This window comes from Malaclemys terrapin, chromosome 6, assembly GCF_027887155.1.
Source record: "Malaclemys terrapin pileata isolate rMalTer1 chromosome 6, rMalTer1.hap1, whole genome shotgun sequence".
Lineage (NCBI taxonomy): Eukaryota > Metazoa > Chordata > Testudines > Emydidae > Malaclemys > Malaclemys terrapin.
Genome location: NC_071510.1, coordinates 110,159,255 through 110,183,560, shown reverse-complemented (window position 1 = coordinate 110,183,560; position 24,306 = coordinate 110,159,255). Strand labels below are relative to the sequence as shown.

General features: G+C 40.6%; 1 protein-coding gene across 4 annotated transcripts in view; it reads left to right on the top strand.

Moving 5' to 3' along the window:
* The window catches only part of RAI14 (retinoic acid induced 14), a 130,206-nt gene that overhangs the window by 67,700 nt on the left and 38,200 nt on the right, over positions 1 to 24,306 (top strand). For 3 of the 4 annotated variants that reach the window (XM_054032257.1, XM_054032259.1, XM_054032258.1), the window contains exon 3: positions 6,736 to 6,866. In XM_054032257.1, coding sequence (XP_053888232.1) covers positions 6,736 to 6,866 — 131 coding nt within the window. Of the gene's footprint in view, positions 1 to 6,378; positions 6,612 to 6,735; positions 6,867 to 24,306 lie in introns of those variants that run through there. The other variant, XM_054032260.1, reaches the window with a different exon arrangement.

The window sequence follows — 24,306 nt, the reverse complement described above, 5'->3', positions numbered from 1 at the left end:
AACCATCACAGCTGAGTGCGCCAGATTCAGGACAAACGACTGAGAAATAGGGCAGACTCACCACAAACTGGTGGTTATTCTAGCATTAGATGACCCCAAGCTAGTAACAACAGTAAACTTTTATCTCACCACACTGGTTAACAAGAAGTCCAAAAATGCAGTCTCCTTAAGCATTCCAGCCCTTATTTCATCGCCCAGACACTAGACTTTATGATGAATGGTTATTGAAAACCAATTTAATCAAACAAAGTGCTCTTCTGATCTCAAGAGATCAGCCACATAGCCAGGTGAATATATAACTCAGATCTTACCCAATAATCACGCTGATGCCAATCCTTTAGTAACTAAAAAATCTAAAGTTTTATTAATAAAGAAAAGAAGAGTTAAAATGGTTAATTGCTATTATTGTATGTGTATGATGTATGTTCTTATATTAGGTTCGTGCAGTGATGTTATAGACTGCTGGCTTGTAAAGTCTCTGGTAATTTCCAAAAGATTGGAAGCCCCTCAGTCCATAGTCCAGTATGGTCCTTTTAGTTGTAAATCCACAAGTCCAGAGACTCAGAGCAGGAAAGAGGCAACATGGAGATGTTTCAAGGGTCTTTTATATCCTCTGCCGTGTGCTTGGGATTTTAGTGTCACAAACAAAGCTTAGGGCTTGTCTACGTTACCCGCAGGATCGACGGGCAGCGATAAATCGACCGCCCAGCGCTCTCCCGTCGACTCCAGTACTCCACCGGAGTGAGAGGCGCAGGCAGAGTCGATGGGGGAGCGTCAGCTGTCGACTCATCACAGTGAAGACACTGTGGTGAGTAGATCTAAGTACGTCAACTTCAGCTACGTTATTCATGTAGACCAGGCCTTATAAACCCTGTCTGTGTAAAGTTACTGGCACAAGATGGAGTCCAAGGTCACATGAACGTATCACATGTCCTTACATGGTTTGCTGACTCACAGGGGCAGCCATTGGCCCTATCTGTGCTAAGGCCTCCACAGGAAGACTTACTGGTCAGGATGAGTTTCTTCTATGGCCCATTGTGAGAGTTAAGTGTCTTTAATGGGCTATCAACACACAGCTGTCTGGCTTCAGTGTAGATTTTTATCTGGTGGGTGTTACTCCAGGAACAAACACATTTGGGATACTGATTTATTGCCAATATTCATAACTTCAGATATAGAGATGATACATGGATTTAAACAGGACGATCTTATTTAGAAAATCATAAATTTTCCATTGACACCTTACATGATATATTTTGTACAATATTTGTTGCAATTGTCTGAGTGGCAATATTGATATTCATTGTCATATTTCAATCCTACAGCATCACATCCTCTTCCCCCTGCATACGTGTTTATACCAGTTGTAGCTAAAATTCCTCAACCTGCACACTTCCTGCAACTACAAATCTGTGCCAGCACAATGCTCCGCCACCCTTTTTGAGAACAGTTTTTTTGTTTGTTAGTGTGAATGTGGACATGTGGCTCCAATCCATTCCTTCTGGGAGAACTGAGGCATTAAGAATTAAGCCCTGATCCAAAGCACATTTAAATCAAAGGGAGTCTCTCTATTGGCTCTAATGGATATTGGGTCAGGCCTTTCTCCTCTGTCCTGCAGGCTCTTATACAGGGTTCCCCCAGGATTCCATCTTGCCATCCTTCATGTTCAGTGTTTATAGGGAAGTCCATGAGGAAGTATAGATATACTGTGACTTCAGCAGGGTGCTGACACCCGTCCTTATATTACCATCTCTTCCTTTCTGCTAGTGTGGTGGAATCACTTGCCTGGTATCTAATGGAGATTTTGGGTCTAGATGAAGGCTAGCTGGATGAAACTCAACCCAGACAGGAATGAGAGCACTCGGAGTGAGTGAAATACCGTGCTGGGAGGGCGGGGGAAAGGTAGAAACCTTTGTGCATCCTGGAGTGAGGGGGGTGGGTTTGCCTCCCATTTGTTGCAGAAGTTATTGGATTCCTGACTGCTTCTGAATACCTGGGCAGTGACCGTTATCAAAGGTGCTTTCTATTTCCTTTCAGGTAAGCCGTGGCCGTTGATTGGGTTACTGCAATGCCCCACAGGCTAAGCCTTCAAGAGAGTCAGAAATTGTACCTCGTGGAAAATGTCTTGGCCTCCGTTCAGAGAACTGTATTTCATGATCTGCCTTGGGTACCAGCTGATGACTGGATCCTGGCTATATAAAAGTACTCAGCTCTTACAGTCCACAGGCTTCAATGCAAGTCGGCTAGCAGCAGTGTTTTACACTGAGGGCCTTTACTTCAGAATTATCTGCCTCACTCACCCATTAGTCTGCCAGATCCCATGTATGGTGACCTTCAGGGTATGCTGCCGGACTTCTCTTCTCCCAGGCTTTACATGAGGCGGTGGGTTGACTGAGGAAAGAGATGGATTGTGGGGTGGAGTTCATTCTTAAGCTAGCGGTCTTGAGGATTTTCATGGTCATTTTCTGTTTGTTCTTAAGCATTAGTGATTTTACATACAGTGTTGAGGAAAAAATTAAATGAAATAATAGTACCAAATTGTGTAAAGTATACTTTATAAGTGTCTAGTTTCTGTTTTAGGTAACAACTGTAGCATATTATAAGGTTACCATCTGTCCCTTCATAAGTAGAACACTATTAGTTAATGTGTTCTGAAACTGCTTGGTGAAAATTAATGTATATATTTTTATAAAAAAAAAAATTGCTCTTGTTTTTGTTTTCCAGAAAAATTAAGTGATCTTAGATACGTGTCAAAAATATGGTTATAGTTTCATTTTTAAAAATCTAAAAGCATATAATTGGCAGAATTAATTCAAGCTGATTAGTGTGGTGGCCCACTCTCCATGACTCAGGAAATAGGAATAGTTTCAGGGATGAGAAGAGGAAGCATTAATTAGTTTGAGAAGCTGTTTTCACTGTGCTCGTTCTACTATCTCCAAATATAGAGCTTGCTACTGTACCTCCACCATCTACTTCCTTCCCCTCAAAAAAGGAAAAATTACCTTTTCTTTTTTAAATAGTCAGTATGTCAGTAACCTTGTAGTCTTGCTATCTTTGTTAATCTGACATGAACAAGTATTCTCCCTGAGAGAGAGTGTATTAATTAACTTGTCCAAGTTCAAGACTGTTTAATTTCTAGGTAGGGTAGAATCATATTAGCAGTTGCACGTGTTAATAGGAGCCATCAGGTGAACAATGCAGTCCTTCTCCAATCTCAGTTTTAGAATATATGTGCATACATTGTGTTATGAAAAAAATGGTTGAAAACTGAGTATTACAAGATAAAATATTGCCCCTCGCCTTTAAAAGAGTAACGCTGTACTGCACAATGTTTTATTGTCAAAATAAGCTCGGAACCATTGTACACAATAAGAGCTGGATTCAAAACACTTCGTGCTTTACCAGTTTAAGGTCTTCATGCACATCTTTCACACTAGATAAATATCAGCACATAATTTTAGGACCCACCTATATTGAAATCAGTTCTGAAATTTTAATAATGGATGTGACTATGAACATGGGATCAGTGCCTCTTGCATACAGTGATCATAGTGTCACCACCACACTAGGGAGAAATTAAATAACTGAAATCAGGAATAGGATAAACTGTGTATGGTGTTGGGGTTCTAGCGTGGTGACATGCATATGACACAACACTGCCAAACTAATCGTTGGCATATAATCAAATAACGTTTCAATTTTAGTTACTTGCTATAGGTTAATATTTAAATCCCCTCTTTAACTGATTCTGCAGGATTTGATTATATTCTAAACTATGGAGCAGGACTGTAGTTATATCAAGGTTCATGCTGCCAAGGATTTTCAGTAACAGTCTTAATCTTAATGTTTTTTCTGTAGCTTAATCTCCAATATTTGAGAACTAGAACTGGTCATTTCAGGACATGAAACATGCGTAAAGATTAGATGCTTTTATCTTCCTTTTGTGGAAATGTAGGTTAGTGTTTCATGTTTCCAAGTTGAAAGGGGCACTGTCAATTTTAAAATCTACTCCATTTCAAAAAAATTAATGAAGTGTACTTGCAGGTGTTGCTTCTGCCTTGGAGTTCCAATGCCAGCTTTTGTAACTTTACCATCACACTTTCCAATTCTAAATAATATTTTTTTTCCTCCCTGTTGTGTAAAAAAATCCACAAGAGTAAGTTAACCCAGTAAACTAGCTGAACACAAATTGCGGTCAAATACACACGGTAAAACAGTGATCTCAAACTCAAATCACCACGAGGGCCACATGAGGACTAGTACATTGGCCCGAGGGCTGCATCATTGAAACCTTTTCATACAACAATACAAAAGTATAGTCAAAAATGACAAAAAGAAGAGTAATATTGTATGCTATTAAAAGTCAATGTATTAACTTTTTAAAAACTAATGCGAAGAGGGGTTTTAATAAAATCTAAACACCTGTAACTATTCCTTATGTGGTTAGTAACAATGATGATGATCTACATTAACGGTCTATCAACATAGCTGTAAAGGAACTCTTTAAAGTAACTATTCATACAAAATACGTTGCCACTTTTAACAAACATTCTTCCCAACTACTCTCAGCAAAGAATCATACATGCTGAACTTCATCCCTCAGACAGCTTGTCTAGTCCATTAGGCCCTGCCCCTGCCCCACCTCTTATTATATTATATTCTTAATATGCTGGACTAGCCATCTCACTTGCACTCCACAGGCTCCCAGTGCATTTTCCTCCTTTTTCTGTTTGCCACTTCCCTTTGACACCGCTGCTGTTCCTGTCTCCCCTCGTTCCAGACTCAGTCCCTTCACATACTGTCTGTCTGCTTGCCCATACAAATTGCTCACTCTGCTTGGGGTTTTCCAACTCCCGGTAACTTGTAAGTCCTCTTCAGACCTGATTCTTCGCTTCCCTTAAGAAATTACTTGAACTGTATTTTTTGAAAACTTTGACTGAAGTATGCATGTGTGCAGGCTCATGATCTGTCTCACCAGTTTTCCACCCGTTCCATTTTTCAGGATGTGTTTAGTTGTTCTTTTATGTCTCACATGCACCTAATTTAGATTAGTGAGAATCCTGACTCATTTTGCACATGTGTAAAGAGAGAAACATCAATATTTCTGTTCCGTTGGGAAAACTAGGCTCCATGACTGCCTGTCTGTCACTGTGGAGAGTTCCATGCCTAAGATTTTCATAGGCTGTAGGTTTTCAAAGTGACCCACTAATATGGATTCAGCACCTATCAAAAAGGCACCGATCCGGTTCTGATGTAGTACCTCCTGAGAGCATTCGTGTTGAAGAACTGACTGTTGTTGGGAACAACCATAGTCTATTTAAAGAGCCGCCTCACTGGATGTGTAATGTTAGTAAAAAATATGGCTTTGACTTCTGTGCAAACAGAATTCTCTTGCTGGGATTATAGTTTAGTGTTCTTCCTGGTTAGAAGGGATGCAGAAGAGATTTTGGAGGTAATCAAACAGGTGTGTTTTCCCACTGTCCTCCCCATTGGCCAACTGGATCTATAGTTCAGGTAGAGGGAATGAGGCCCTGGTACTCAGTGTTTTGTTTTTTAAGTGGTCCTTGTGCCCTAAAATGATCCAGAATGTGCAATCTTCTGTCACTAATCAGAGAAAAGACCCCCTCCACAGAAGGGGGACTACATGGATTATTTGGTAAAGATTAAAATACTTGGTGGTCTTCTCTTGTCTGCAGCAGTGTTTGGAATTCACTTCAAGGTAGGGCTAGAATACCGGTCTGGGTTAGAGGCTTACATGTGGCAGGGGAATAAAAATGCAATACATGTGGTGATAATCTGCAAAGGGAGATTTCTTTGACTATTGGTCTGCTGTGCTACTGGGAGCTGCAGAAAACACTTCACTTGAAAAGATTTCTACAGGCACATGGTGGTATGTGGAAGGTTTTTTTTTGTTTGCTGAATCAGCGAAGGGTATGCATCCCAGGTAAAGATTAAAATACTTGGTGGTCTTCTCTTGTCTGCAGCAGTGTTTGGAATTCACTTCAAGGTAGGGCTAGAATACCGGTCTGGGTTAGAGGCTTACATGTGGCAGGGGAATAAAAATGCAATACATGTGGTGATAATCTGCAAAGGGAGATTTCTTTGACTATTGGTCTGCTGTGCTACTGGGAGCTGCAGAAAACACTTCACTTGAAAAGATTTCTACAGGCACATGGTGGTATGTGGAAGGTTTTTTTTTGTTTGCTGAATCAGCGAAGGGTATGCATCCCAGGTAGTTTACTCATGTATCATGTGATTAAAAAGGTAGTTCCTGGCAGCTCTAGCACAGCTCTAAAACAAAAACAATGAACTAGAGAAGTGAAGAGTTCACGTATAAACCTCATTTAACCTTAATGAGGGGCCAAATGGATTTAGTTCTGCAGTACTGCTTTAAAGAGCAACTTTTCTACACTAGCACTCTCCTTTAAGTGTTGTGCTGTAGATTGACCGACAGGGATTGAGCTAAAAAATTGCAGTGCTCTCCTTCTTATCTCACTAGTTTAAAGAAATCTGTCTGATCTGACTTGAGCTACTGCTAGTCCTTGAAATCATACACCACATGATCTATTTTAAGTTATTCATAGGCATCTTTCTCAAGTGCCAGCTCCTCGGTGTGTGGGTTTTTGCTTGGCTTTTATTTTAACTGTGATAGGTGGCAAATGTATGCATAGTCATTCAGCGCAGCATGGAAATACGGCTGGCATTTATTTCTCTTAAATATTTCTTTTACTGCAGACCAACGAGTGGAATAAGAATGACGACCGGCTGCTGCAAGCTGTGGAGAATGGAGATCCGGAGAAAGTGGCTTCGCTGCTGGGCAAAAAGGGAGCCAGTGCCACCAAACAGGATAGTGAGGGCAAAACTGCGTAAGTCTGTCCACTTTTAAAACTTTTTTTCAATGTCTTCAAGGGATGAGGAAGACCCGAGACCTTTTCATTTGCAAATTGGCCTTGGTAGCCGCAACTACAAAACAAATAAGGATCAGCTTGAAAATAGACCCTAAAGCATTACATGTTAAACAATTGTTTTCTGTTCCAGAGCTGTATTTACAGTTCGTACTTAAAATGTCTATTCAGAATTTCAGGCCATTTGGTGACATGGGTCTAGATTGCTGGGCTGTTTGGCAGCTCCCTCGGAAAGGGGACTACTGGCACATTGGAATGTCCAGATTCCACGGTGCAAGCTCCAAACAAGCAGAATGATATTTCATTAAACCTTTGGGACTACTTTCCCCCATGCAGGTTTGGTTTAGTTACACTGCCAAACTGAAATGGTAGTTGCTTTAATGGTTGGCTTTGAATTGAAAATATTGCAACAGGGATTTAAGCCTTACAGAACCTAAAGCACTGGGCTTCCCATTGTGGTTGGCATTGAGAACGGTGCCTGTGCAGAAGAGCTCTTCATCCCAGTTGCAGTTTCAATAGAAAAATGAATGTAGTAGCCTCACTGCTTGCTGAGTGTACCTTGATTCATCCACCTATTTCCCATCTCCCCCCCCCCCCCCCAATTGGGGATATTGCAGACTGAATGTGTTATGCGCTATCCAATATCAAAATAATAACATCCCCCTATGTTCTGTATGTTACCCCCAAGGACTAATAAATGAAGTTTCAACACTCTGTATCATCTATTTTTAAACATTTTTTTAATAAAATTTTAAATGTATTCCCCTCTCCCCCTCTTGTGAAAACTTCCTAATTTGCTAACAGGAGCACAGGGGATTACACTCACAGGGAACCCTGTCCCTCCAACCCTTCCATTTGATATCATATAGAAAACTGATTTCATGAATAAATGAGGAAATAGCTCACTGCTTGGCATCCCATGAGAAAAAAGGCTTTTAAAGATTGCAGGGGGGAGGGGGGGGGAAGGGAAATCATCCTGTCTTGGGAGAGGCAGCACAAAACCGTTTCTATCAAGTTCTACAGTACTACCCTAGGCTGTATTTATGGAGTCATGCTGTGCTTCCCACTTGGTCTGTTTCAGTTTGCTGCATCTATTCTATTTCTGTTCTGCATATGAGGAAATTAAATGATGGCAGTGACTCATGATGACTTGAGACTTTCTTACCATCGAAGTCTGTGTGTTCCAGTTTCTTCAAATGGGCATTTTCCGCATTTTAATATGGGTTTTACTTGAACTTTCATGCACACTTTTCTTTTGAAACAAATAATTTGAGATAATTCAAAAGATACAACTGAAGTACTTCAACAGGTATTTTCATTAGATATGTCTAATGTCCTATTTTTTACCCAATTGTAAATTAAATAAAACTACATTTTTAGAGCCAGTTTCCTTTTTAGAATCAACTCCACTGTATCCAGTATAACCTCTCTTCTACTCAGGGAGTCAAACGGATATTTATTTTGGTTTTGTTCAGGTTCAGTTGCATTCAGTGTGTTCGGGTTCAGTTCCAGTTCAAGCCACCAAAACAACAACAAAAACCAGTTCGGTTACCGCTTTGAACTGGTTCAAATCAAATTTCAATCTCAGTGGATGTAATCTCAAAAAAGAGAGCTGAAACTTAACATTGAAACTATTTTGATTTTTGATAGGGTTTTTTTTTTTTAAACTTTGCACGAGTATTTTCCTAGTGTTTCTGTATTGTCAAATAAACAGTTATTTTTATGAACAATTTGTTTTAGCAAACTAAAATAACATCTAATATTTGCTGTGTTATACTGGACCTCTGTGGAGCAAGGATACATTTGAGTTTGGGGCAACTGGAGGGAGGAGCTGCCCCAGGGATTGGGGATGGTGAGAGGAGGCCTGTCTAAGAGGGAGAAGGGTTGGGGAGCCATTACCTTTTCCCTTGGGCTTGAAGAGTTATTAACTTCTTGGCCCAGGGATCATTCCACCTCTTCTCTCCCTGGGGGCTGGTGGGAACGGGTGTGCCTCAGATATTGTTCATCTAATTCCTGGGCTTCATGGTAGATAGGCAGCTCCTTGAGGTTTCCCTCTCCCTCCCTACTCTTGTGGGTTGACCGCCTTCTAGTCTCATTCTCTTCTCATTATACAGAGACAGGCCTTCCTGGTAGCAATCACATTCCCATTTGTTACTTTATAATGAAAATAAGATCACTGTAGTTTATTAAAAAAAATTGAAGCTTAAAAATTGCTGAACCTTTTGTTTTAAGCGGTAACCCAATTTTTTTTTGGTTCAGGTTCAGTAGATAGAACAAAGTTATGGTTCAGGTTTAGTTCTGGTTCAAATAAAATACCATCTCGATCTGGTTCTGGTTCAACAGCCTGATTCTACTGAGGGTTTTTGTAGATTTCAAATACAATATGATAGTATGAATTGGGTTCTGACAGTTTTCTTCCCCAGCCCTGGAGGGATACTCTGCAAGCTGTCACGTTTAGTAACCAGGAAGACACTTGCTATCCTACACTAACACTGAAACAGCTATGTGATCTTAAATTAATGGAACAAACCTAGACTGGTGATTTAAAGATCTGTGTTCTCACTAGTTCAGTGTGCTCACTTACCGAGCCCTTGATTTAAAATACTCGTTCAGTCGTGTCAGTGAAAATGAGTGGGTCGGAACAAAGGCAAGTCCATTTATATGGCTCCAGTTATGCCTCGTGCAAGACCCTGCTTTCAATCCTCATTCCCCTTTAAATGTAGTGAGGAATTTAGCAGACACACTCAAGTTGTCTCAGTGCTGACCCAAGGGATAGCAGCTCTGACAAATGAAGAAACTGAGAGGCTGATCTGGAGAAGTGCACCGTGTCATTAATAGTGTACCTTGTGGCTTATTGTTCTTGGACTATGGCTCATTAGTTCGTGTTTTACGTAATTTTAAAACTGTTTTAAAAAGCCTTTTTAAAAATGTGGGATATATGCAATATAGTCTTTTAGCATGGAAAATATCTCGTAGTGGAATAAGTGAAAACAAGAGGGAAAAGGGGGGAGGGTTGTTCTTTAATATTGTATTCAGTATGTGCATTTTTTCTGGCTTTCTTTTAAGATTTCTTTAAAGCCTGCTTTTTCACAGCCATCGTATTCAGTGCTTTACATTCTGTAAGGTTTACAGCCCGGTACGTTTTCAACTCTAAGTAGACCCCAGAATCCTGGCTGCCCTTACAGCACTAGTTTGTGCCTCAGCAGCCATTTTTGACTTGCTCTGTCTGCTTAAAATTTAGCAGAGCGAGGAAGAAAATCTGGATTATTAGATAGGGCCCATTTTAGCTCACCCATTAGAAAGTGCATTAAAAGTGGGAGGAGACCTGAAATGGCTGTTGAAACAGCAGCTCTCCATTTTGGGGAAAGGGGCAGTTTAAAATTTTCTTTTCTGATCCTTCATGTCCCTCATATCTACTAACTTTTCACTTCCCCTTTAACTTAATGGAAATGAGGGTTTTATGTTCCTTAATGAGGATAAACTCTGCCTGGGTGTATCAGCGAAAAGGCCGACAGAGCCAGCTGGAATGTGTCTTTGGACAATAGGTGATCACAGCTATGCTCCAATTCCACGTTGTGCATTAGTTGCATTCTAGCAGCAGGTCTGAGAGATTCAGACTATTTGGATGCATCATTTATTGATTTATACTGATGTACTAAGTAGTTTACATAATTAGGCTGAAGGTGATGAATCAGAAGAACATAATGGATTAAATTATGTAACAAATTGCATGAGGGGATTAAACACTTCATTATGATGGCATGTGCTTTAGAGTGTAACATTATGAAGTATTCTGTTTTGCATTACAGATTTGGTTGGCCTAGTGCATTATTTTTTCCCCTTAAGATGTTCCTTTCTTCGCCCCAATCTCCTATTCCTGTTAAGATCTTTGTCTTTGTCCTTTTTTCATTAATGGATCCTCGAGAACAGGAAAATAAATCATTCCACTTGATACTGATTAAATCTATATAGGAACACGACATTCAGTTTTGGACACTGTGTTTTTAAACAAATGAGAGAAGAGCAACTAATTACAAAAACTTTTTTTGAAAATGAGCTTTATTAAGAAATGTAGCCATGCTCCATCCAGAGACATCACTGTCTACAAGTGTGAAGTGAGGCACTTGTAAAGAGGAAAGGAATCATTTATTCTCATTAGTCACAAGGGACAAAACAAAAATAACTTAATACTAAACCAGACAAAGTGGATATTGACTACTAGGATGTACATGTTGCCAAAGGGGTTGTACAGTCGCCAATTTAGGATGAAATGGAGAAGGGGACTAGATATTCCAGCTCTCGATTAACTCACCACTTAATTGGGACCTTTTCCTGGTGAAATTTGGGTGAAGAGGGCCATGATGATGCCTCGGTACCACTTATTCCTGCCAAAACTCCCTTTGCAAGTTAGAGGAACTCTCCCAGCAATGTATTTTACAGTTTGAGGCTGATGCTTCAGGGCTTTAAAGACATGCAGGATTTTCATTTCCTTTAAGACAGTCCTTTTGATAAACAAATGTATGTAAATGAGCTTCGTTGGGCAAATCCACCTTTTGGCATAGGCTCCTTTGCTCCTAGTTATGCTAGATCAAACGTTTGGCAAACATGTTTGTAATTAAATGCTTACTCTGTCTAGCACAGGGGTTCTCAAACTGGGGGTCGGGACCCGTCAGGGTTGTCATGAGGTTATTACCTGGGGGGTTGCAAGCTGTCAGCTTCCAGCCCAAACCCCACTTTGTCTCCAGCATTTATAATGGTGCTAAATATATAAAAAAGTGATTTCAATTTATAAGGGGGGGGGGGGGCGCGCACTCAGAGGCTTGCTACGTGAATGGGGTCACCAGTACAGAAGTTTGAGAACCACTGATCTAGCACCATCTCCAAAATGATTCATTATAGTCTTCATCTATTAGCTCTTGTTTCTGTGCAACTTCCCAAAGCTAAATATTTCTTTCCGATTTGGATGTTGACCATCTAAAGCCCTCAAAAAGGGGGGAGTCTTTAAGTTTCATTAAAGGTTAATTCATATACCAAACTTTCCACTAGTCCAAGGTTGGTAACTTAAAGAAACTGCTGCTGCTGTTGAAAAAAAATTGCATATGAGTTGTGATGTATAAATGGCAGCACTGCCCTGTCCTAAATCTGTTTTGTCTCTATGCCACCACATTACTGTTAAGCTTTGCTTGTTTCTACAAGATACTGAACTAGAATAGAATTAAATCCTTATGGCTATTATTAACTTGAAACACTAGATCTTAATAAAATGTTAGCTGCACTTGCATCAGTGCATGTTAAATGCTGACGATGGCACCAAGAAAAGCCTAGAAGCCTCCAAAAATGCATTTATTTTGGGAGTGTCCCAAAGTAACAGTCAGCATGGATTTGTCAGGAACAAATCATATCAGATCAACCTGATAGCTTCCTTTGACAGGGTAACAAGCCTGCTGGATAGGGGGAAGCTGTAGATGTGGGACATCTTGCCTTTCGTAAAGCTTATGATCCTGTCCTGTATGACCTCCTCATAAATAAACTAGGGAAATATAGTCTAGATCAGTGTGTCTCAAACTGAGGCCGCCGCTTGTGTAGGGAAAGCCCCTGGTGGGCCGGGCTGGTTTGTTTACCTGCCACGTCCGCAGGTCCGGCCGATCGTGGCTCCCGCTGGCTGCGGTTCACTGCTGCAGGCCAATGGGAGCTGCTGGAAGCAGCAGCCAGTACATCCCTCGGCCCGCGCCACTTCCAGCAGCTCCCATTGGCCCGGAACAGCAAACCCAAAGCCACTGGGAGCCACAATCAGCCGGACCTGCGGACGCGGCAGGTAAACAAACCGGCCCGGCCCGCCAGGGGCTTTCCCTACACAAGCAGCGGCCCCAGTTTGAGAGAGACTGGTCTAGATGGAGCTACTATAAGGTGGGTGCATAACTGCTTGGAAAACCGTTCCCAGAGAGTAGTTACCTATAGTGGTTCACTGTCGAGCTGGAAGGATATATCAAGTGGAGTCCCGCAGGGATCAATCCTGGCTCTGGTTCTGTTCAGTATCTTCATTGATGTTTTAGATAATGGCATAGAGAGTACACATACAAAGTTCGTGGATAATACCAAGGTTGGAGGGGTCGCAAGTGCTTTGGAGGATAGGATTAAAATTCAAAATGATCTGGACAAACCGGAGAAATGGCTTGAAGTAAGTAGGATGAAATTCAATAAGGACTAATGCAAAGTACTCCACTTGGGGAAGGAACAATCAGTTGCACACAAAGAAAATGGGACATGACTGCCTAGGAAGGAGTACTGTATTACAGAAAGGGATCTGGGGGTCATGGTGGATCACAAGCTAAGGATGAGTCAACAGTGTTGCGCAAAAAAAAAAAAAAAAAGCAAACATAATTCTGGGATGTATTAGCAAGAGTGTTGTAAGCAAGACATGAGAAGTAATTCTTCCGCTCTACTATGCACTGATTAGGCCTCAACTGGAGTATTGTGTCCAGTTCTGGATGCCACATTTTGGGAAATATGTGGGCAAATTGGAGAAAGTCCAGAGGAGAGCAGCAAAAATGGTGAAAGTTCTAGAAAACATGGCCTGTGAGGGAAGATTGAAAAAAAAATTGGGTTTGTTTAGTCTGGAGAAGAAAAGACTGAACATAACAGTTTCCAAGTATGTAAAAGATTGTTACAAGGAGGAGGATGAAAATTGTTCTTGTTAATCTCTGAGGATACAACAAGAAGCAATGAGCTTAAATTGCAGCAAGGGCGGTTTAGTTTGGACATTAGGAAACGCTTCCCAACTGTCAGGATAGTTAAGCACTGGAACAAATTACCTGGGGAGATTGTGAAATCTCTGTCCTGGGTTTTTAAGAAAAGGTTAGACCTGTCAGGAATGGTGTAGTTCAGGGTTTCGCAGACTTCATTGCACCGCAACCCCTTCTGACAACCAAAATTACTTGCATGATCCCGGGAAGGGGGACCAGAGGCTGAGCCTCACCACCCAGGTAGGAAGGCCAAAGTCAAAGCCCCGCCGCCCTGAGGGCGCCAAAACTTGAAGGCTTCAGCCCTGAGCAGTGGGGCTCAGATTTTGGCTTTAGCCCCGAGCCCCAGCAAGTCTGCCATCCCTGGCGACTCCATTAAAATGGGGTCCCAACCCACACTTTGAGGAACCGCTGGTCTAGTTTTACTTAGTCCTGCCTTGAGTGCAGGGGACTGGACTAGATGACCTATTGAGGGACCTTCCAGTCCTACAGTGATTCTATGACTATGTTGTCAATAATACTCAATGGAGAGATCTCTCTAGATAGGTTATATAATTCATACGAACCTGGACACTTATGGCCCAAAAGCTAAACTGAAAACATAGTACTGAGTATATTCCAGGTCCATACCCTTATACGCTTATCTTGTATACAGTATTCATTTCTCGTTGTCAATTGAGCACTGTGCCACTCATTTCACTCCTTCATGCTAACCGTTTTTTTCCTCTGACATTCTGCTACTGAAAAAATCACTCTGTAATGTACATACCACCTCTGCCTCCCAAATAGGGACAGAGTGAGAAACTCAAATCATCATAGCTTAATTAGCCAATAAAAAGTTGGCTGGGTGCAAGTGCTGGGATGGTGATGGACTTTCTCTTCAGGGGGATTTTATTTTGCATGTTCTCCTTAACAGAAGCAAAGGAGGAGAAGAATCAAGAATTATTGCCAGTCGTTTTCTTTTTAAAACACAGATCTGCTTGCCCATACAATATCTTGAGGGACATGAGAATTTAAAAAAATCAAAGGGGCCTGTTATTTTTGGGGAAAAAATTTTTCTTATTGAGAGTGTTCTTTACTATCGAAAGGGAACCTTGAATATAGACGGAACATGCTATAGCCATAATATTTTCTGTTTGAGGAGGGGAAAAGACTGTTGCAGTGAAAACCAGTTTAGGTAAATGGATGATGACTTAGAATCAAATGTATTTGTACAGGTAATCTAGCTAGTACTTGTGACATGCTAGGGGAAATCCTAAAACTGTTTTTCTTTCAATAGGATATTATAACAGATTTAAATTTTAAAGGAGCATACCTTTTTCTTCACTTCCTGTATATTGACTGCATCAGTTAACTAAGTTTTATCAAGTAATTTTCAGCAAATGGTATTTTAATCTTCTTGTGTCCTTTCATAACTCATAATCTGTGTAATATGAATGTAAAAAATTGTGTCAAAAACAAGGCGGCATCTAGAAAAATTCATTTAAGAGGGGAAAACTTTTGTATGTTAAACATCAATTTCTAAAACTTAAGAGTGGTGGCCACTTTTGAAGACCGGAAATCCTAGAACATATTTTTCTCAGCTTTTTATTTTATTTTAGTGTGTGTGTGTGTGTGTGTTTATAATGCACTTTTTAAGAACTAACCCTTAACTTTATCTGACTAAATCTGAGCATTGAGAGACTCCCACTGCACAAGTCCCTTCCATGCACATTGCACCCTGTAGATTACGTGGAATGTTCTGAAGGTCACAATAATAAATAATACTAGGCTGCCTGTTTTATTTATACAGTACTTGTTTTTTCCACTCCTGGATCATATAATTAACAGCCTTTTTATAATCTGTTCCACTTTATTATCAGTTAGATAGTAATTATCATGGTCTTCTGAGGTGCATGTCTTTCTAAACCTTGTTCCAATTTAACAGTTGAGCCATCCTTGACCCCATGGGCCAAGGATCAGCTGGGTAACATTCAGCTTCAGGCAGCCTATGTAGTTTTATATAAAGCAATGCCATTCTAATAGATCACTGTTGTTTAAAATGTTTCCAAAGGCTTATGCAACCAAATATACTGTGCTTGCAGATTTTGATTATGCCAACTGGGTGCTCCTTGCTTACTGCTCTAATCTAGGGCACGAACAGACACATAAAAGGGAGCAACATGCAGTAGTCTTTATTTTAGCGAGTCGTAAACCTTCAAAAATAGTCTCCAGGCAGTAGACAGAACTGGTGACTGCTTATTTACCTGGCTTGTATTTCTCTAAATGCTTTATGCTAGCTTCCTCACAGTTGTTATTTTTTCTTCAGCGGCAATGGCAAAATCTTAATTGAAAAGAAGTATGAGCTCTAAACTGTCTATTTTTGCTTGCATGCCACCCAATTCCATTCCTCTTCCTCTCTGAAGGGTAGGATAATGTGTTGTCTTTGGTAAGAAGTGATTTAAATCTTACAATCTAAATAATGCAGTTATTGGGAAATAGGACAATACCCTTTATATTAAGACTGAACTAAAGCAACCAAACTTTTTATGCAGTAGTCTGGAAAATTAGAGTTATGCTGTATAATTTTACCCATGCTTTTTTAGGGCTATTTCCTCTGTAAATAGCAAGTATTGGTATTATGCAATTTTTAAAAATTTTTACAGATAGTTCTAAGCTATTGCTTTTAAGTCTGATGCATTTAAAGTTTAAAAACCCAGTAAATTTTAAACGTGTACTGTTCTTTGAGCTACAAAATAAGAACACATGTTCTTGGGATGCCAACTTACTAAAACTCAAATAAGGACACCCCTGTCTTTTTCAATTCTGCTAGCACCAGATGCAATTCGTAACAGTCATGTTAGATTTTCACACAATAAAATATTTTAGATTAATTTTCTACCAAGTTCTCACCCTTTTCCATGACCCCATGTTACAATAGAATGGTTTGGGATTCCTTTGTTGTAATCTCAGGACTTCCTTCTGTTTAGCCATAAACAAGGGGAGGATGGTTGCAACGTCCTGGACTCGTTCATGGCCACCATGAGGGTTGTGATTCCTACTTTAAGAACCCATATGTTAGGACAGCGGTTTCCAAACTTTATTGGTTGACTTACCGCCTTCTTTAAAAATGGTTGTGAAGTCAGAGGATGGAACATCAAGATTATGCACTACAGTTTGAAAATCCCTGTGCTAGGAGTATTGAGTACTTCAAAAGCTAAATACCTGTCTCCTGAGCTATATATATGTAATTAATGTCTCTGAAAAAGCACAACCAGAAGGAAGAGTATTCAGTTTGGCGTAAAGGTGAGCAGGAATGCAACATCCTGTACTAGGGTCCTAAACATTTTTAAGATGGTTCACCCTCATGTTCCTTGAATTTTGCCCCCCTTCCAATTCTTGTAATGCCAAAGAACAAAACCAGCATTTCAAAACTGCAGCCTTTTAATTCCCTAAAGAGTGCCTCTTCTGTTCTGAGCCCTGATACTAGCCTCCAGGAGATTCTCAGTCACTATTGGCAGTGATCGCAATCACATGACTTTAAAAGGATAATCTGCCACAAAATTTCAACTCATCAAAAAATCTGATCTCTTGGTCTTACAGTAATAATAAATGTATAGGAAGTTCTCCAATCTCAGACTTGCAGTGGGAGTCAACAGTAATGTGGCAACAAGTCCTGCCAAAGAAAACTTCATGTAAAAATGGGATTGTTGGATCACAAGTTGAGAGAAAAATAAGGCTTCTGGGATCCCCAAAACCTCTGAACAGCAGCTGGGAGGATATTTTTGCTGAAATTGAGGGATAAGATCAGGAGTCTACAGCCTACCAGCTTCTGCACTGTCTGACACCATCACCTCTCTCCCATTAAGAAGAGAGCCCTTCAGCAGGCTCTCCTTTATTAATCTCTTGTACCTCGATGTGATTGAAACAAGATTTTTCATGCACAAGGCACAGGTGGGAGACAGTATAAACCAGCAGAATTCTGAGAGTCATTCCAGATTATTTACTGTTGTTGAAGAAAAGGTGTGTAGGGCTTTCACTGGCATGAAGAGAGTTTTACACACTAAGGTCAGGGGCATCACTGGAGGCTGTGCTTGACCTCTAGAAAAACCAGTTCATGGGGCAGCTCACCGAGTCCTGGATGGATGCTGACTTCTTGCTTTGAGAATTGAGGGCAATTTTGAATTGGGGTTGAGAGTTTTTGTAGATATTATTGCAAAACTGTATGAAGGTTTGTCCTGTGAATACATACATGCCAGGAATAAACTCTAGTCCTGAACTACGTGAATACTTGTTTTATACTCCTGCTAACTACCTGGCATCTTGTACACTTCTGAGTCTGGCCTGCACTGCGGTATGCTCTAGATACGGTTAAGGGTGGCAGAAAGCAAGTCAAGTTAAGCATTATATTGAAATTTCATGAGATTGAGCCCCCTTTTCCCATTAGCCCCATTGAAAGTCCCACCCTAAAAACTCATCATTAAAGACAATGAAAAAAAAACAGACATTGGTCTCTAACTATTTAGAAGCTTAGGCTTCGTCTGCACAAGCATTTTAGGTTTGTACCGCTACAACACACTTATGCCAACCTAACTCCTGCACTATGTCAACAGCAGGGCTTCTGCTGCCTCTCAGAGGGGTGGATTACCTAGGCCGACAGGAGAAGCTCTCCCAATGGCATAGGTAACATCTTCACTGAAGCAATGGAGTGGTGCAGCTGCCGGAGTGCAGCTGTATCATTGTAAGTGTCGACAAGCCCTTACTTTTACTCTCCTGTGACACTTGGAGGGAAAAATAATTGGCAGCTGTTCTGATTGTAAGTGGTGTCTGCTTTTGTTTGTCAAAAGTCCTCCATCACCCTTGCGGTTCCTCGTTATAGAGGGAGGGACAAGTTACAGAGTTGAAGCTAACATAACTGCTTTCTCTTCACAGCTTCTGCTTATCTATTAAGTGACAGAATAGCTGTGTGCTAACATCACTGAAGTCAGCATAGCTCTTGTAACCCTCTTTTATTTTTTAAATATTTACAGCTGCTGCAGTACAGCTGGTAAAGGAAGCGGAGAACAAACACTGTGCTTAATTTCATTTATTAACATCAGTGATGGAATGCTTTTTACAATAAATATTTAAAATTCATGAGATACTCATCCATCAATTTATAGAGGTGTTTGAGATGCCTAATCTGAGGCCCGGAAAATAAACCATCCCGCATCTTAACAAATATTCCTTAACTGTTCTTCAGAAGCTAGTCTTTGCTCTGTTGAGTGTGTGTTGTGCCCATTATGGAGTGTCTGCCCTTTCTGAAAAGGCCACATTTATCAAATGCACTCTTGAGAAGAGATGCAGTGACCACAGTGTGAAATTATGGCCTTCGCTGTAATAAATATATACAATGCCATATGTAGGTTCTATTCAGCAGCTAAATTGACTTCCGTTTGCAAAACAGAATGTTAATGAACCTGTGTTCTGATCTCACGTTGTGTCCCCTCCTGCTCTCCCTTTAACTGAGATCATTTTAACACTGGCACATCTGTAGTGAAGGAAGTGCATGTTTGTTGGATTTGTCCGTAGGGGAGCAATTTTGGGAGGGGAGTGGTGTCTCTTGTGTATTTTAATTTGTTTTGCACTAATAGACTAGCAAGTCATATATGACTGCAGTATTTAGAATATTACGGATCGGAAGCGAGTCTATTAATAAAGATACACGATTTTCCCAGTAAATGGTGTAATTGAAAGTGACTGGTCACTGGCCTGGGAATGTGTGATGCTGACAGGATTCCAGAAAGACTAAACATGGCAGAATTTATTCAGCAGTTGAATAACTGATTATTTTTTAAGGTACGCATCTTCTCAGAGGTGCTGATGCTCTAGACATGCACTCCAAGGAAGGTTCAGTGAAATCAACTGAAACTTCCAGTTTTTAATGTTTAGTTTCTAGACTTAGCAAAACAGAAACAAGGCTGGTTTGCCCAATGTGTATGTTAAGTGATGTGAGGCAAACAACATGCATGTGGAATGCAACAGTTTGCTAAAGATATTGGATACCAAGCTCTTAGAGAATATTTTTGTTTGGGAAGTTGCATCCTTTAAGTAAGGATACAGTAAGGGCTTGTCTATACTACCAAGTTTTGTTGACAAAACTTATGTCGACACCCAAAAATCGCCAAAACAAAAATCGCCAAAGGGTGTCCACACTTGCTCCCTCTGTCGACAGATCATGTCCACATTGGGGACACCATCATTGACAGTGTGAGCAATGCATCGTGGATATGTTTCCCGCAGTGCAGTGTTGTGGGAAGGAAGAGCTGATCACTGCGCGAGTTCTCCCACAGCCCTCTCAGCTGCCGAGAGCAGCATCATGAGTAGCTCTGTGAGCTCTCGGGGCTGAGACATGGCAAAGCAGCACAGCAGTCTGTCCCCCTCCCCCTGCCGTAGCAGTCTGCCTGCTGCTGTGTTCCTAGTGCAGGGCAGAACAGGAGCATTCCAATGATTTGCTCTTTGTTTGTTCCCCAAAAGGAGCAGCACACAGATACTTCCCAGAGCTTTGAAAGGGGAGGGGCACATGTCTGCAGGGCAGCAATCAGGGCAGGCATTGTGGGATATTGGCAGAAACCAGTTCTGTCAACAAAACAATCAGCAGTGTCTACACTGGCTCTTTGTCGACAATAAAGGGAGGGGAAAAGACAAAAGTCTCTCATAGGGGTGGAAGTTTTTTGTCACCAAAACTGGGCGTTTTTTGCAACAAACGACACATTATAGCGTGTACACTCTTGCTGTTTTGTCGCCAAAAGGCAGCTTTTGGCGACAAAACTTGGTAGTGTAGACAAGGCCTGAGAAGCCTGTTAGTATTAAGTAAGCTTTGCCTATCAAGTAACTTTTTTTAACCTAGGTGTCTTCAGGATTTTGATCAGGTGTATTGATTTCTGAAATTGATTTCTGAATTTTGATTCAAAATTCTCTTGTTATTGAAATTCAGTTTGCACAGTAGACTGCAGTGCTCCACAGCCTGAAAAGTATAAATCCTTCCTTATTTTAAGAGACTTTACAAAAGCATGTGCCATTGAAAGGGTTCATGTGTCTCAATAAGGGAAGGAAGAAGTAGTTCTCCATTCTGACAGGTTTCAGAGTGGTAACCGTGTTAGTCCATATCAGCAAAAAGAATGAGGAGTACTTGTGTCACCTTAGAGACTAACACATTTATTTGGGCATAAGCTTTCGTGGGCTAAAACCCACTTAATCGGATGCATGCAGTGGAAAATACAGTAGGAAGATGTATATACCCAGAGAACATGAAAAAATGGGTGTTGCCATACCAACTAAAAGGAGACTAATCAACTAAGGTGGGCTATTATCTGCAGGAGAAAAAAAAATTTTGTAGTGATAATCAGGATGGCTCATTTCCAACAGTTGACAAGAAGGTGTGAGTAACAGTAGGGGAAAAAATTAGCATGGGGAAATAGTTTTTACTTTGTGTAATGACCCATCCGCTCCCAGGTCCTATGATGGTGTCCCTTGAATAGATATGTTCATGTTCTCTGTTTATATATATCTTCCTACTGTATTTTCCACTGCATGCATCTGATGAAGTGGGTTTTAGCTCACGAAAGCTTATGCCCAAATAAATATGTTAAGTCTCTAAGGTGCCACAAGTACTCCTCGTTCTTTCTCCATTTGTGTGTGGTGTGTGTTGCCCCCCGCCCCCCATCACCATGAAAGTTGCCAGTGGTTTTGTCCACCACATGTCTGGATTAGAATCAAGATGTGTCAAACACCCTTTGTTTAGGGTACTTTGTATACTTGGAGGGAGGTGGGGGAAGGCTGGTGATGGAACACTAGATGGGGAGGGCTCTGAGTTACTAAAGAGAATTCTTTCCCAGGTGCCTGGCTGGTGAATCTTGCCTACATGCTCAAGGTCTAACTGATTGCCATATGTGGGGTCAGGAAGGAATTTCCCCCTGGGTCAGATTGGCTGAGATCCTGGGGGTTTTTTTTGCCTTCTTCTGCAGCATGGTGCACAAGTCACTTGCTGGTTTAAAATAGTGTAAATGGTGAATTCTTTGTAACTCGAAGTCTTTAACTAGGGCTATCAATTAATCGCAGTAAACTCACACGATTAACTCAAAAAAATTAATATTGATTTTAAAAAATTGTGATTAATCACACTGTTAAACAATAGAATACCAATTGAAATTTATTAAATATTTTTGGATGTTTTTCTACATTTTCAAATATATCTATTTCAATTACAACACAGAATGGTGGTTGAAGCATCAAGGGACACATGAATCTTTAGCGTATCTGGCATGTAAATACCTTGCAATGCCAGCTATAACAGTGCCATGCAAACGCCCGTTCTCACTTTCAGGTGACATTGTAAACAAGAAGCAGGCAGCGTTATCTCCCATAAATGTAAACAAACTTGTCTTAGTGACTAGTTGAACAAGAAGTAGGAGTGAGTGGACTTGTAGGCTTTTTTACGTTGTTTTGTTTTTGAGTGCAGTTATGTAACAAAAAAACCCTACATTTGTAAGTTGCACTTTCATGATAAAGAGCACTTCAGTACTTGTATGAGGTGAATTGAAAAATACTATTTTTTATCATTTTTACAGTGCAAATATTTGTAATAAAAAATAAAGTGAGCACTTTCCGTGAGCACTGTACACTTTGTATTTTGTGTTGTAATTGAAATCAATATATTTGAAAATGTAGAAAACATCCTAAAATATTTAAATAAATGGTGTTCTATTATTGTTTAACAGCGCAATTAATTTTTTAATCGCTTGACAGCCCTATTTTAAACTATGATTTATGGACTTCAGTAACTCAGCCAGAGGCTAGCGGTCTATGACAGGAGTGGGTGGGTGAGGTTCTGTGGCCTGCAGTGTGAAGGAGGTCAGACTAAATAATCATGATGACCCCTTCTGACCTTAAAGTCCATGAGTCTGAATGTATGAAATAAATGCCAACCCATAAAAATATTCCCCCAAACCATTTGTTTTTAAAAGTCTTCATTAACTCAGTGTAATTATTGGCCAGCACACTTCTTGGTCTGGATTGGACTTGCTGTGGATTGATTCCAGGCACTTATTCTCACATGCCGGCCCCAGGTGCATTCCTAGTTTCCTAGTCCTTTCTCGTGTTGATGGGGTAACCAGGGCCAGGTCTCTAAAATGTTGTTATACCGTAACACTTCTACACTGAAACACAAACAAGATTCAGATGGGAACTAAAACAATACTTGTTTGATTATTTTTGGTCCTGTCATTGAAACAGAAGTTATAAGACTTCAACTGAGCTAGAATTTGGTAGAAGGAAGGAAGAGGGATAATAGGTTCATGGAAGGTTTTGGGGTTTATGGCGTTTTTTTAGATCCTATGATGCCACTGAAATATACAAAAGTTCCGTCCAATGCAGTGAACAAGCTGGAGAAGCCATTGAATAAGGAGTGCAGGGTGCTAAAAGATTTCAGGTGGGGGTTTTATCCTGACGGGATACGCTGGCAGGTAACTACTCAGTCTGGACTGGTACAGGACTGGGGAACATTTCATTTCTATATCTTTATCACGACCACGGAGGCTCCAAGCAGTGCTATATCTTTATTTTAACAGTCGTGTTTGTTTGTGTGAAGGTATTTGTCTGTCAGGAAATTGTAAATCAAGTTGCTGGCAGGCAAGTCATGCTTTTTGAAAGTCAACAAAGATTTGATGTATACATTAGGAATAAAAGAAAAAATGTTCTGCTTTCGGCAGAGATGTTTTTACTCAAAATAAACCTTGACAATAAGTCTAAGTGAGTTCGCAGTGTACTTCAAGCAAGATCGCATTTAATTTATTTTTCTGAGCAGAGACAACCTGCGTCTGCCAATAGTGGGGGGACAGAGCTGGCTTCAGCAGTGTTACTGAGCATGCTCAGTCCAAGCCAAGAAGCAAATCTGGGGGGGGGGACGGGGGACATGACCCTGCCTCCCATGCCACCTCTGTTTCTGAGCACTTGGCAGAAAATGACTGAGAATAATGGTGCAGTTTGCCCAGTTGGCACACTCTGCTCTTTGCATGCCATGATACTATATTGACTAGCTCATTAGTCATTTGTCATCCACAATTCCAGAATGTTCTCAAGCACTTTTGAGTTTTGCAAAATGTCATCCCATGCCACTTTCAAGCTATGGGGGAATTCTCCTCTGCAGAGAATACTAATTCTACCAAAATACATCTGCTTTGCAGTTCTCTTGGGAGCACTGCTCTCTGAGCACCCTTTGTATCACAAGGAGTACAAATACCCTGAAGACACATACTTTAGTAGAGTTCTTTGTCAAATCTTAACTGCTCTGTAAGTGGAGCAGCTGCAGAACTGAACTTTTACCAAATAGCTAGAACACATTGTGAGGAGGTTGGTGGTGATGATCTAGAAAATTACCATTTTTAGCTTTGAGGCTAAATTTACAATACAGCTGATAAGGGGGCTGGTTCAGGCAAGTATTGACTTATCACCTCGTCCTCCCACACACAAGTCTGCATTTTTCTGATTCAGTTTGTGTTTTGACGGTTACTGTGTCTCAGATTAAGACCTAATATTTGTTATACCAGTTCCATTCTGTTCATATGTCATTTTATTGCACGTGTGAACCCACAAACTTGTTTTAAATGCGTTTTCAAAGCAAGATTCACTTACTAGGAGGTGGC